The following is a 15,302-nucleotide window of genomic DNA, read 5'->3' on the forward strand; positions in this document are numbered from 1 at the left end:
TTGAGAATTGTCAGTGAGTTCAAAGACCAATTCAATATCACTTCAACATCAATATCGCGGTTCCAAAGGGATGCTGGAGGTCAATATCACTTCAACATCAGTATCGAGGTTCCAAAGGTATGCTGGAGGTTTAGCATCTCGACATACCGAGAGTTCATTTTGCAAACCAAGTTATTACCGTTGACACTGTAGAATTTTATATAGCCAAACATCCAGTAGTTTTATACTCCACGCATCATAACCAGGAATCAAGAAACCTCCTATCCGAAGTTGTAGTTCATATCTACCATTCATTTGAGTACTATACTGTTTTGCCAAAATATCCATATAATTCTCACGGTACCGGGACTACAGCAATAAGTACACGTTTCAATGTTCTAAACTTCCCTATCCATAGAGATTTCGATTAAATTTATATCACTTGATAATTTCACCGGAAATTTTATAACCGCCTCTTGAGGAGAAAACAAATCTCTTTCATAAAATAGCATTTTTTAAAGTAAACTATTTCAGTAAAGAGGAATTTTTATGCTAACATTTAATGAATTCAAAGCCAATTTCTTAGAACAAAGAAAGGGATGGACAATAACATTTCCAGTTGCCATAAATAAATGCTAAAGAATTTTAATGCAACAACATTTCGTTTTGTTAAATATTGTCTCTGCACTTTCAGTCATTGTATTCACAATTCAGAATGTCTTGCCATTCTTTTGAGTTCGAGTTCAATTAGCCAACTGACAGTGTGCCAAGTTGCCAAACACGTTTATCAAACAATTCCAAGTGGTAAATACAACCCAGAGTGTATAAGTCAACTACAAAACAGTTTGCTCTCTCCCTCTCTCTCTCTCTCGCGCACACACACTCAGCCAAAGGACATCGCTTGGACAAATCTCAATGATGCCAAAGCTAAATCAACAACCTAGACAAGTTTCCAAGAAAAAAATGCAAACATCAGCTAAATTCCCAGTAAGACAAAACGAAATACCCAAAGAACTTGAGCCAAAAAACTATGGTGCAGAAATTATCAACTTCACCGGTAAATACACCAATGCACAAAACACTTGTCCAAGCGTTGAACTCTCAAGAATGTTGACATAAATCTGTTGGCTAAAATAAGTACCTGAGTAACATAGCCAAATATTTCGACAGGAGAATTGTAAACGATTTTAACGTTGATTAAAATCCAGAGATAATAAAAACAAAACTTGTTAACATCATCCATTTAAGAACATAAAATATTTCTTGGAAATTGCCATGGTGTTAGCCATACAAACAAATACTCTGGTTGATATAAAATTGTGTTGTTAAAATCTTGAAATCTGGTACTTACATTAAGTTGACCACAAAAGCCAGACCGGATGTTATCAGCATGATGGTAGCATCTACTTCGAAATCCAGATTGATGATACGCTGTATGGCTAACCACACAAGAATGGCTGTGATAAACCAAATCATGGCAACTGATGCCAGGGCACCAATGACTTCCGCACGATACCAGCCAAAGGACATCCTGGAAAAAGAATGGTAAAGTAAACTTTTGTTTAAAAAGGAAGCATATTACTAAGTTCGATCACAGCTAAGCTCATATAAGATAGGTGAGGAGATGGTTAAGTTAGGCTTTTACCTGATGGACCATACCATAAATATTTTTAAATTTAATTTAGTTAGGCTCCCCGATAAAAGGGATGCAAAAAATGCTTTATATTGTATTTATTCAAAACTCTACTAGTTTTACATCTCTCATTCGCAACTATTCTTGGTTTGCGTCAAGGCCGTATTCAGGGGGGGGATGAGGGGGATCAAACCCCCCCCGAAACGAATGAATATTTTTATATAAATAAATATATATTTTTAGCTGCATAGAAAAATCTTATCGAAGATGTTGAAGAAAAGCTGGAGGTTTTATTTTGAAAAATGCTTACTTATAAAACTTGCACAAATCATAGAATACTAGTTGAAAAGCCTGTCAAACGTCGGTCGAAAAAAACAAATTGTTTTTGTTCTCGCACCACAAATTTCATTTTTGGAAAATGTCTTTCTGCTTTTTATTTGTGTTTGTTGTTCTTTTTGTGAACATGACTCGCTTTGTTTGGCCATAGCAACAACAACGAAACAGCCAAACACACATGTGTAAATGAAATGGCGCAAAACCTGCGAAAAGAACCTGCCTAATTCAGCGATGGAAGCACTTGGAGAGTGCAATAAAGAGATATTTCCAAACGTGCATATTCTTTTAAAAATTTTGGTCACTTTGCCAGTTACTCAGGGATGGAAAATAAAATTTTTAAGAAATTTTAGGTATTTTTTGAGCGGAAAGGTACTTTTTACTAAATTTAAAAAAAAAATATCACTGGAAAATTATTGTCAAGAGACTAAATTTTAAAGAAAATAAAATTTTGACAAAATTTTCTATATAAATAAAATTTTGCAAAAATTTTCTATAGAAATAAAATTTTGCAAAAAAAAATTGTAGAAAAAATGTTGCAAAATTTTTTCAATAGAAATAAAATTTTGCAAAAATTTCCTATAGAAATAAAATTTGTACAAAATTTTCAATTGAAATAAATTTTTGACAAAATTTTCTATAAAAATAAAATTTTGCAAAAATTCTATATAGAAATAAAATTTTGACAACATTTTCTACCGAAATAAAAAATCGATAATATAGAATCACAATCTTTTTTCGACTAAAACATTCTTGAAGTTCAATAAAATCCGGTTTTTGACTATGTCTTTTACAAAATCGAGATTTTCTTCCCACATTAACATGTTTGTTTTGCCATATTTGTAAAAGACTATTAGCAAATAAAGTTGATAAAGACTTTCTCAAAATATTAAAATATTTTGTCAAAGCTATTGTACCATAAATCTGATATCGACTCAAAAATGTCTACACAAAAGGTACTAAATCATTCGCGGGGGTACTACGGTACTGACCGGGGTGAAAAAGTATTGAAAAACGTACTATAGTACTGCATTTTCCATCCCTGCAGTTACTACGTACTCATCCGAACTTTCATTTTCAACAATGAAGAGATTAAAGACGAATCTTAGAAATTCGACTAGCGAGAGTAGACGCAATTGGCAGTAATGTCGGTTCATCGCCGAATAAATGTGCCGACTGAAGAAGTAATTGACTTATTTGCTGCCCAAAAAGCCCGTCGGCTCAATTTAATATTATAAAAATATTGTATACATACCTATGCATAAATAAAATTTTCTACACATGAGATTATATGAATATTTTTTTTTTTAAGTTGAACCCCCCCCCGAATTAAAATCCTGGCTACGGCCTTGGTTTGCGTGGTCCATAATGTCCACCCAAGCCTTAGTTTCATCAGCGAATACCTAGCTACAATTTTGAAAAATTTAAATTAGTACGGAAATTGGCTCTAAAAATATATTTTTATAAAATTCTCTCTAAACAAAAATTCGCTTATGCAAGACTTAAGCAGTTTTCCTTCCTTCCAGTTTCTGCAGAAGTCTGGCCCATCAAGTAGATCATAGTAATTTTGGCTTGGAATCTCCAATTGAAATAACTCTATTCTAAAGATTTTTTAAGACGTTAATAACTTTATGAACATTCCTGAGAATCGAAACTTCTTCGCACATATCATCATCTTGGATATCATTCGCTACCTAGCTGAAGGGATCGAAGTATTTTGAGTTTTCGACTTCTGCTACTTTTTCTACATTTCCGACGCATATGTAACGTTTACAACTTTGGGACAGTCGCAAATCTAAAAAAGCTTGCTACAGGCCATCTCTGTAATTAAGAGAGCCCTTTGTTATAAACGATTTTCCTTAAGAGTAACCAAATCTGAATATATTCCAAGCGTTGCAAAGATTTTGTCTAATCATTTTAATTTTTTTTTAGAATTTTTGTTTGTATTAAACGAAAATTTCGTTTGCCCAAAATTGCACGTTGCACGTTTCCAAACCGATCCGTTCATAAAAATAAATGAAACACAAAAAAATCGCTACAGTGACTCGAACCCGGATTGTCTGCTCCATACGTGTTAACTTGTGCCATACCACATTGCACCACCGACGGACTTGCAATAGAATTTTGTAACGAATATTTTAATACTTTTCAAGGCCAAAGAAAAACGAAAGCAGTTCATGAAATCGTGAACATTTTGTTTTAATTTTTAGTCAACGTTCCGTTTCATTTTATTACCCTCGGTTCACGATTTTGGAATGTATTTTTTTCTATTAGAGCATACGTTATTGATTGTGATACAATGTCCGTATGTTTGTTGTAATCTTAATGCCGCCGCTTTCTTCCCGATACAGTAGGCCGATATGTATTGGAAATAACTTCATGTTGCTACCATTTCGAAACCTCTCATCTTGCACCTATTTTTACGTACATCTTTATTAAAGCAATCTATCTTACATTGATAAAGGGTGATACGGTCAAAATTTGGTCAAGGGAAAACGCGTGTAAATCGGTGAAATCGTTTATTTAAAAAATCAAATTAAATTTCTTTTTCAAGTTCAATTAGTATAAAATTCAGGAAAAATATTCAGTTAGGCTTTCGCTTTTCCAAATCCGAATTGCCGGGCCTCACGATTGCTATCAGATTTTGTACAGCCACCTTGCCCACCTTCTTCGCCGCAGAAAGCCAGTTTGCCTTGAACTGTTGCTTGTCCTTAGCAGTGGTCTTGTTTAGATTCCGCTTGACAATAGCCCAGTATTTCTCAATTGGGCGGAGCTTTGGCGTGTTGGGAGGGTTCTTGTCCTTGGGAACCACCTGCACGTTGTTGGCGGCCTTTTTACCGTAATGGCAAGATGCCAAATCCGGCCAAAACAGTACGGAACAACCGTGTTTCTTCAGGAAAGGCAGCAGACGTTTATTCAAACACTCTTTCACGTAAATTTCTTGGTTGACAGTCCCGGAAGCTATGAAAATGCTGCTTTTCAAGCCACAGGTACAGATGGCTTGCCAAACCAGATATTTCTTTGCGAACTTTGACAGTTTTATGTGCTTGAAAATATCTGCTACCTTTCCCCTTCCTTTTGCCGTATAAAACTCCTGTCCCGGAAGCTGCTTGACGTAGGTTTCGTCGTCCATTACCACGCAGTCAAACTTCGTCAGCATCGTCGTGTACAGCCTCCGGGATCGCGCTTTGGCCGTCATAGTTTGTTTATCATCGCGATTTGGAGTCACTACCTTCTTGTAAGTCGATAGTCCGGCTCGTTTTTTGGCTCGATGCACGGTTGTAGACGATTCACCCAGCTTATTTGCGGCATCTCGGAGAGAGAGGTTAGGGTTTCGCTTGAAACTACCGGCAACTCTCTTTGTCGTCTCAGCGGCTTCCGGGTTTCGATTTCCCCCCGATCCAGACTTCCTGGCTGTCGACAAACGTTCCCCAAACACTTTAATTACATTGGTAACGGTTGATTTGGCAACTTTTAGCGATTTTGCCAGCTTTGCGTGCGAGTAGCTCGGATTTTCGCGATACGCGAGCAAAATTTTGATACGCTGCTCTTCTTGCTTGGACAACTGAAGAGTGAATTCCAAAATCAAAATAGGAGCAACATTCTACACACACACCTCCAAAATGAGGGGTGTTCAGGTTTTTTTAAATGCAGAATTGAAAGAAATACGTCAAGTTTATATTGACCAAATTTTGACCGTATGACCCTTTATTTGACATAATCATCTTGCACCTGACAAATTTTTTCTATTGGCAGTTAATTTTTTTGTTTACAAGCTTATAAAAGCATTTTGAGCTATTGCATGCAGAAATACAGTTAGGTTAGGTAAGGTTAAAGTGGCGGCCCGATTAAGATTCAGGCTCACTTAGACTATTCAGTCAATTGTGATACCACATTAACTAAAAGTACCTATTACATATGGGCACTTCTAGTTTTAACCGCTGAACCTTCTCGATTATTTTCTTCTGTTGAACCAACCAGATTGTTCCAAAAACATTAGCAGACTGCTTAAGTTAACGTTTTCCAGGTCCGCCAGTAATGTAAAGCTATATGCCCCTAAAATTTGCTTACGCCTTACACAAAATGCAGGACACTCACACAAGGGGTGTTTTATTGATTCGTTTTCCTCCGCATCATGACAGCTCATACAATAGTCATTATACTTCGCGCCAATAGTTTTTGCAAAATCGCCTATCAGGCAGCGACCCGTTATAGCGGATATCAGTAATGATATCTGACGTCTTGAGAACACTAGCATATCTAGTGTGCGGTTTAAGTTTAAATGGGGCCCTTGCAATTCTCCCATTTAACATTTGTCATCATAAGCTTGCAAGTAGCCAGAGGCATAACAACAGATTATTGTTCCCCTGGAATATGTAAGGTAGTCCCTAGCCTTGCTAAATCATCCGCTTCGCAGTTCCCCGGTATGTTCCTATGGCCAGGCACCCGATGACCGGCAGTCGATGACCGTTTTCGATTTAAGGAACATTTGCCATCATGACGGCGTTCTCACGCAGTAAGAGCTTGCAGGTAGCCAGAAGCATACCAACAGATTCTAGTTCTCCTGGAATATGTAAGGTAGTCCCTAGCCTTGCTAACTCATCCGCTTCGCAGTTCCCCGGTATGTTCCTATGGCCAGGCACCCATATTAGGTGAATGTTGTGCTGCTCAGCCATCTCATTGAGAGATTTGCGGCAGTCGATGACCGTTTTCGAGTTAAGGAACACATAGTCCAAGGATTTGATTGCTGGTTGACTGTTGAGTATGTATTAATGCGAACATTTTTTGGGACATTACTTCTCAGCCAATACGCCACCTGTTGCTAACATTTCAGCCTGAAAAACACTACAGTGATTAGGTAATCTTTTCGCTATTCGCAGTTCCAGATCTCCGAAACCCACTTGTCCATCCACTTTGGAGTCATCAGTGTAGAAATCTATACAGTTACTTGTAATAGAATTCGGACGTGATGGTGTGATTGCTTGATATTTGGCTGGAAAACCACAAGTGGCTGTTGTTAGAGCCCTCCAACATTCAAATGTGAATAAAATTTTTTGTTTCCCGTACCATTGCTCGATATCGTGATTCTGGCAGTGTTGCATCGCGCCCAAAAAAGGGACGAAAAAAGTCGATTACAACACCAGAAATAATCCGAAAAGTAAAGGCCAGATTTGGTCGAAATCCGGTGAGCTGAACATATCGCGAGAACAGATGCAACACATATTGAAAAATGCGCTTGGACTAAAGCCATAAAGTGCAAGAGCTCACCGAATAACAAAAAACTAGATTAGACAGAGTCAAGAAGTTGCTTCGCCTACACGATAGTGAATACACAGAAACAAATTTCACAACAATTTTTCCATTGGACGATAGCGCTTGAGGCTTTTGGGAGAGTAAGGTTGGAAATACCAAATACCAAAGTGTCCCCGCTTCGCCGAGAATGGCTGAAAATACCAAAGAGACACTTTCGTGTGATGATTGTATCAGCAATTTGCAGTCCATAATTGGTGCCAAAGGTAGCTAATTTGAACAAATCTAAACAGATTCTAACATTTAATGGTATTTCCAACAATATTTGATTTTTACAAAATTAAAACAAAATCCAAAAAATATATAGCTTGACTTTGTTACATTATTTCATCCACCGATTTTTTTATTTTTATTAAAACAAAGTAAAAATAAAACAAGTATATACAGCACTAAGTTCGGCCGGGCCGAATCTTACATACCCACCACCATGAACCAAATATTAGGATATCCTTTGAAATTTCAGGAGGGCTTGAGGACTTGAGGACACTTCCCGAAGATAAATTTAAAGATTTAACCTATGAGGACTATATCAGATTCTGGATTTATAAGAACCATTTTTGTTTGAGTTTTAGAGGAATCATTAACATCTCTTGTAAGTGTGCAAGAAAATTATAAAATAACGTCTTGATTTGAAATCTTAAATCTGTAGAAGTAAAATTTGGAAATTTTACATTGAGTTTCAAGCAATTTTCATGATCAGTGCGCCTTCTACACCCTCAAGAAGTGAAGTCGGTCTATATGGAGGCATTACCAAATGGACCGATAAAAACTTAATCCGATGCACGTTTTTGTGAGCCTAAAATACCAGAATATTTACAATTTCAGGCAAATCAGATAAAAACTACGGTTTCTAGAAGCCCAAGAAGTAAAATCGGGAACACCTCTTTATGGTCCTAAAATACCTCTAGATTTCCAATTTCAGACAAATTGGATAAAAACTACGGTTTCTATAAACCCAAGACCCAAATCGGGAGGTCGTTTTATATGGGGACCATACCAAAACATGGACAGATACTCACAATTTTTTGGCACACGTATTTGTGGTTCTACAATACCTCTAGATTCCCAATTTCAGGTAAATTGAATAAAAACTGCGGGTTCTATAAGCCCAAGAAGTAAAATCGGGAGATCGGTCTATATGGGGACTATACCAAAATATGGACCGATACTCACAGTTTTCGGCACACGTATTTGTGGTCCTACAATACCTCTAGATTTCCAATTTCAGGTAAATTGAATAAAAACTTCGGATTCTAGAAGCCCAAGAAGTAAAATCGGGAAATTGGTCTATATGGGGGCTATACCAAAATATGGACCGATACTCACCATTTTCGGCACACCTCTTTATGGCCCTAAAATACCTCTAGATTTCAAATTGCATGCAAATTGGATAAAAACTACGATTTCTATAAGCCCAAGACCCCAAATCGGGAGGTCGGTTTATATGGGGACTATATCAAAAACTGGACCGATATAGCCCATCTTCGAACTTGACCTGCCTGCAGACAAAAGACGAGTTTGTGCAAAATTTCAGCACGATTGCTTCATTATTGAAGACTGTAGCGTGATTACAACAGACAGACAGACGGACATCGTTATATCGTCTTAGAATTTCTCCCTGATCAAGAATATATATACTTTATATAGTCGGAAATCGATATTTCGATGCGTTACAAACGGAATGACAAACTTATTATACCCCCGTCACCATTCTATGGTGGTGGGTATAAAAAAAAAATATTTTTATTAGAACAAAACTTTACTTTGTTGCATTACATATGCAACAATAGCTCCTATACATATTTTTTATAATTGGGATTTTTTTATTTTTAATCATTTATTTTATTAAAACGCATAATGTTCCCGATTTAGTTAAAATTTGGAGGAAATCTAGGATATCTGGTTGTGCCTGCAATCAACTGTTGGGAAAATCAACTTAAAAATTTCGACTGTCTTGTCAGAGAAGACAGTCAATTTTCCTGGTCCAACTTTTTGTTGGCAGTATACACGATCAACTCAATTCTGTACTTGAAATATCTGTTGCCTGCTTTCAACGAACATCCATATGCCAGTAACAGCTGCTGTTGTATTTCAGCAAAACCCCACAATTATTGAAGTTAGTGAAAGTCCATCAAACAATTGCTACATTACACTCCATCTCATTATCACTTATGGTTGTTCACCATTTCCACATGTGGTGAACATTTGAAAATATAACCCCACATTTTAAACTTTTTGCTTGAATACATAAAGAAAAACAAAACACACTCAAACTGCAGTAATGTGAACACCACTTTGTGGGCAAAAGTGGACTAGTGAATACTGCAAGTGTGCATTTAGCCTGGTGTTAGCCTTGATGTATGCAACAATCTAATAAAATAATTGCATAAATAAATTATACGAAGCACCATTGTTGTGATGGCTGGCCAAAGTTCGTTTTCATTTGGGTTATTCTCTTCTCTTCTGGGTCTTCGTATTTGTTGTGAGTCGTGACCTATGTTGACTGGTACTAAAACTAGCATAGGTCACTGTTGCTCCATTTTGCTCCACTAGAGATCTCTTGGTTGTGGATGTATTGGTTGGTGTTTGTTTAAGAACAATTTATTAAATTTACAGATGTTTCAACATCACATACTTTTACCCGCACACACACACACACCAGCACCTAAAAGTATGCTCTTCGTATTCCCACACATAGTCAGCCCAAAAGTATGCTTGAAAAAATAAATATAAGTTACTATGTAACATTGCAACATTATTCTTAACTGGTTTAACTATGATATGCTACTTCATGTGTGTGTGTGTGTGTTATTTGATATTTGTGTGTTTGCAATTTTATAATTTAAGGTAAGACAAACTGTTGGTGCAACTAAACATCCTGAGTATTTTGTGGTACCAACATTCATAAATCTACCAAACAGTAACATTTTTGAAGAAATCCTTTTCTTCCTCATGATAGCACAAGGCAATGGAACAACAACAACAAGAACAACATTAACCCAACACACCTAAAATGTCCGTCGTGACCACAATTGCAATGAAAATGAAATTTTCTGAAGCTATTGTGCAAATATAAATGTCTATCTATTGTTGCATGTTCCCAATTCTGCCATAACCATAGCTGCATTAAAACCATTCGGGTGTTTATGCATCAACTCGTAGTTTAGCTTCTGCTATTGTAGTTGTTGTTGTTGTTTGTTTTCTGTTTTGATAAATTAGGCTTGTCAAGTTTTAAGGCCAGAATACGAAAACTGCACCTTGTGTTGTGTTGTATTGCCCCAATGCCAAACAACAATGCCAGGGTATAACCCAAAAGCTAACTTAGATTTCTCAGCTCCTCTTGCAGGCATATGTTTGTTGAGATGGGCTTGTGTATTTCCATATTTCCAACACATTTAGAAAAAAAACGTATTTTTCATTTTCTTTATTGTGGTCTGCATACAATTTTCTTACTCATTTCACAAAATGCAAGTATATGCGAGTATTAACGAACGGATATGGCGATGGTCATTCCACGACTAAAGGGATCATAATTGTTTAAAGGATTTTGGCATTGAAAAAATTTAAATTTCGAATTACCCAGGGATATTGGGAAAATATCATAAATGGTAGCAGTGGAAATTTCAATCAACTCGAAATTGTGTTTTGGTTGGAAGTGCCTGCGGATTATGGGGCGATTTGATACGATACTTGTTTTTGAAGGGACATTGCTCATCTCTTAATCTGGCCACCGTAATAAATTAGAAAATCGTTCTTGTGGTCGCGACGTCCAGGTACTCCGTCACCAAAAGATTTGTTTAGTAGACTTGCTACAAGATGGCTTATATGTAATGTAACAAAGTAAAGAATAATATTTTTTTTCGTTTTTTTATTGTTCAAAAGCAAAAATGTCGAAAATAACATCAAATTTTAAATCACTTAGGATTTGTCCGAATTGTCTACCTTTTGCACGAATTATGGCCTGAAACCGGCCGACAAAACAATCACATACTGCACGAAAGCGGCTGTGCTGTATCTTGGCCCGGTGAAGCACCGCCTTGAGACGATCGAGGCTTCGGTATTTTTTTTCGCCAACCTTATGCCCCAAGTGCAAAAGTCCAACGGATTGAGATCCGGTGATTTTGGTGCCCATTATGTGGTAGAAATGAAACGAGGAACTTAATCTTTAAGACATTTGCGGTTAAAGTGTTCTTAGTTTTGGGATGCCCATGGTCTGCGATGGAAATGTTTATCGGGCCAGGGCTTTAATACTATCTTTAGGATAACAGGTTGGCTGATAAGTCCCCGGTCTAATAAAGAAACACACTTTTTTGTTAAAATTCGTCTTTATTATTCAACATAGTTCCCTTCAAGAGCGATACAACGATTATAATGACCTTCCAATTTGTTGATACCATTTTGGTAGTACTCCTTCGGTTTTGCCTCAAAATAGGCCTCAGTTTCGGCGATCACCTCTTCATTGCAGCCAAATTTTTTCCCTGCGAGCATCCTTTTGAGGTCTGAGAACAAGAAAAAGTCGCTGAAGGCCAGATATATATGGGGCCGTGTTGCCGCGATTTCGGCCTTCAAACGCTCCAATAACGCCATATAATAGTCACTGTTGATGGTTTTTCCCTTCTCAAGATAATCGATAAAAATTATTCCATGCGCATCCCAAAAAACAGAGGCCATTACTTTGCCAGCGGACTTTTGAGTCTTTCAACGCTTCGGAGACGGTTCACCGGTCGCTGTCCACTCAGCCGAATGTCGATTGGACTCAGGAGTGTAGTGATGGAGCCATGTTTCATCCATTGTCACATATCGACGGAAAAACTCGGGTGTATTACGAGTTAACAGCTGCAAACATCGCTCAGAATCATCAACACGTTTTTGTTTTTGGTCAAATGTGAGCTCGCGCGGCACTCATTTTGCACAGAGCTTCCGCATATCCAAATATTGATGAATGATATGACCAACACGTTCCTTTGATATCGTTAAGGCCTCTGCTATCTCGATCATCTCCATTTTACGGTCATTCAAAATCATTTTGTGGATTTTTTTGATGTTTTCGTCGGTAACCACCTCGCGGTTATGAGTGGGGAGCGATAATCGACTGTTACTGCAGCCCACATTACGTCTAACGGATTGAGATACGGAGATTTTGGTGTCCATTATTTTGGCAACAAAATCTCCGCGAATTCCATTTAAAGGCATTCGTGGTTAAAGAGTTCTCAGTTCCATAGTCTGAGGCCTTTTGGAAATGGCCCATGGTCTGTGAACGAAATGTTTGTCCGGCTAGGGCTTCACTACTATCTTTAGGACATATTCATATAATCGGTATTTACTTAGACCATGCGGTTATGAGTTCACGGGGGGAGTGACCATCGGATGTTACGGCGGCCCATATCTATACCATCGGTGGCGCTTAAGTTCTGGTGGCCAATCGAAGGAGTACAATTTCAGCTGACCGTTTTCGTAAATAACCCCGATAGACCCACCATGGTGCAATGGTTAGCATGCCCGCCTTGTATACACAAGGTCGTGGGTTCGATTCCTATTTCCCAACTAAGTAATGCGCTGACATTTCTGAGTGTTTCAAAGCTTCTCTAAGTGGTTTCACTGCAATGCGGAACGCCATTCGGACTTTTTTAACTTTGTCATTCCGTTTGTAACACATCCAAAATATTGCTCTAAGACCCCATAAAGTATATATATTCAGGGTCGTGGTGAAATTCTGAGTCGATCTGAGCAAGTCCGTCCGTCCGTCTGTTAGGTTAGGTTAGGTGGCAGCCCGATGTATCAGGCTCACTTATACTATTCAGTCCATTGTGATACCACATTGCACCGAAAGAATTCTCTTCGTTAATTTTACGAAGAATTCTTCATTAATTATTCTTCCTGAATTCTTCATTAAAATAACGAAATTTTCATTCATTTTCGTAAATTTTACGAAGAACATTTTACGAATATACGAAACTTCTACGAAACATTCTACATTAACTTTTCTTCGTAAGAAGTTCGTACTTTTAACGAAACTTTCTTCACATTTCATGAATTTTGTGAAGAAGTTTTTACGAATATTCTACGAAACATTCTGCGTTAAAATTTCTTCATAAAAAGTACGAAACATTTTCTTTGAAATAACGAAGAAGTTTCATTGAAGTTGTAAAATTTCCGTTCGCGGCATTAAATTGTCTTTTATAATGTGCTTGAGTGTATTCCTTTATTCTATTTTTTTATGCAAGTCTATGCTACTTCTCATTTGGGTGATAGCGCGCTATGAATAAAAGTGAAGCAATAAAACTAAAAATTATTCAAAAACTTAAGATGTAAAGTAGTGATGTCATTTTTCACACTTGCAACTACAACCAAATGAACTTTCGACTATAATTTTTTTTCTAAAAGTTCGAACATTTTTCAGAAAAAGTACGAAATTTTTTCATAAAAAGTACGAAAATTTTTCATAAAAACTACGAAAATTTTTCATAAAAAGTACGAAACATTTTCATAAAAAGAACGAAATTGTTTCATAAAAAGTACGAAGATTTTTCATAAAAAGTACGAATTTTTTTCTTACAAACTACGAAAATTTTGGAAGAACTTTTCTTCGTAAAAAGTACGAAATATTTCGTACTTTTAATGAAAAGTTTCTTTGGTTGTAAAACAATGACAAATTTCGTACTTTTAACGAAATTTTTCGTTCTTTTTACGAAGAAAATTCTTTCGGTGTGGTGAACTTCTCTCTTATCACTGAGTGCTGCCCGATTGCATGTTAAGCTCAATGACAAGGGACCTCATTTTTATAGACGAGTCCGAACGGCCTTCCACATTGCAGTGAAACCACTTAGAGAAGCTTTGAAACCCTCAGAAATGTCACCAGCCTTACTGAGGTGGGATAATCCACCGCTGAAGAATTTTTTGGTGTTCGGTCGAAGCAGGAATCGAACCCACGACCTTGTGTATGCAAGGCGGGCATGCTAACCATTGCACCACGGTGGCTCCCGTCCGTCCAAATGTCATCCGACCCGGCTGAAATTTGGTACATGGTGTTAGTATATAGTCTCTAAGAACCATGCAAACTTGGTCCACATCGGTCCATAATTATATATAGGTCCCATATAAACCGATCACCAGATTTGACCTCCGGAGCCTCTTGGAAGACCAAAATTCATCTGATTCAGTTCAAATTTGGTACGTGGTGTTAATATATGGCCTCAAACACCCATGCAAAAATTGGTCGAAATCGGTCCATAATTATATATAGCCCCCATATAAACCGATCCCCAGATTTTTTTTTTTTTTTTTTTTTTTTTTTTTTTTTATTATTTAAATAATTCATATAATATATTAAGCTCAGTAAAATGCGGCCTCAGCGCCAATTAAAGGCTTTAAAGAGGCAAGTTGGCAATAGATACAATACAAAATCTATAGGTTAGTCAAAAGAAAATGAAATAATAACAATAAGGACTTCAAATTAATGTTATTTCAAAATGACTTGACTTACAAAAGAAGCGTTTCAAATCTTTCACATAAATACGACTTACATCTAGTTTTGAAGACAGAAATTCTTTCAGAATTCTTTACGTTAATGGGTAAATTGTTAAATTTTACTCCTCCCCTATAATCAATTCTTTGTTTACTTCTTTCCAATCTACATCTTGGAATTCGAAGATTAAACTGATTTCGCGTATTGAATTCAAGTTGGTTTTGAGAAAAAACAATCGTTTGATGTCCGATATTATGTATGTTTCTGTAAACGAATATTAAAGCTTGACATTCATATAATCCATAAATAGGCAGTATAGTTTTCGAAACATCATTGTACAATGAGATTGTTGGGTATGTTAAAGGTAGACCATATACTATTTTTAAGGCCTTATTCTGCATACGTTGCAAAGATCTCATAGCAGCACAATTCTTATTGAATGCATATACAATTGCCAAATAGTTCAAATGGGAGTGTATCAATGCCTGGTAAATCATTAACTTTACCTTCGTACTTAGTTTATTTTTAAACTTATACAAAATTCCCACGGCTGGTGCTATCTTCTTCTTTAAATCCTTAATA

The 15,302-nt window shown here is 36.9% G+C and overlaps 1 protein-coding gene across 3 annotated transcripts in view; it reads right to left on the bottom strand.

The window, feature by feature from the left end:
- ZnT35C (solute carrier family 30 member 3) overlaps positions 1-15,302 on the bottom strand; it is a 182,609-nt gene that overhangs the window by 58,609 nt on the left and 108,698 nt on the right. For all 3 annotated transcript variants that reach the window (XM_075293067.1, XM_075293069.1, XM_075293068.1), the window contains one exon: positions 1,331-1,510. In XM_075293067.1, coding sequence (XP_075149182.1) covers positions 1,331-1,510 — 180 coding nt within the window. The remainder of the gene's footprint in view (positions 1-1,330; positions 1,511-15,302) is intronic.

The sequence above is a fragment of the Haematobia irritans genome, chromosome 2 (genome assembly GCF_050003625.1).
Source record: "Haematobia irritans isolate KBUSLIRL chromosome 2, ASM5000362v1, whole genome shotgun sequence".
NCBI lineage: Eukaryota > Metazoa > Arthropoda > Insecta > Diptera > Muscidae > Haematobia > Haematobia irritans.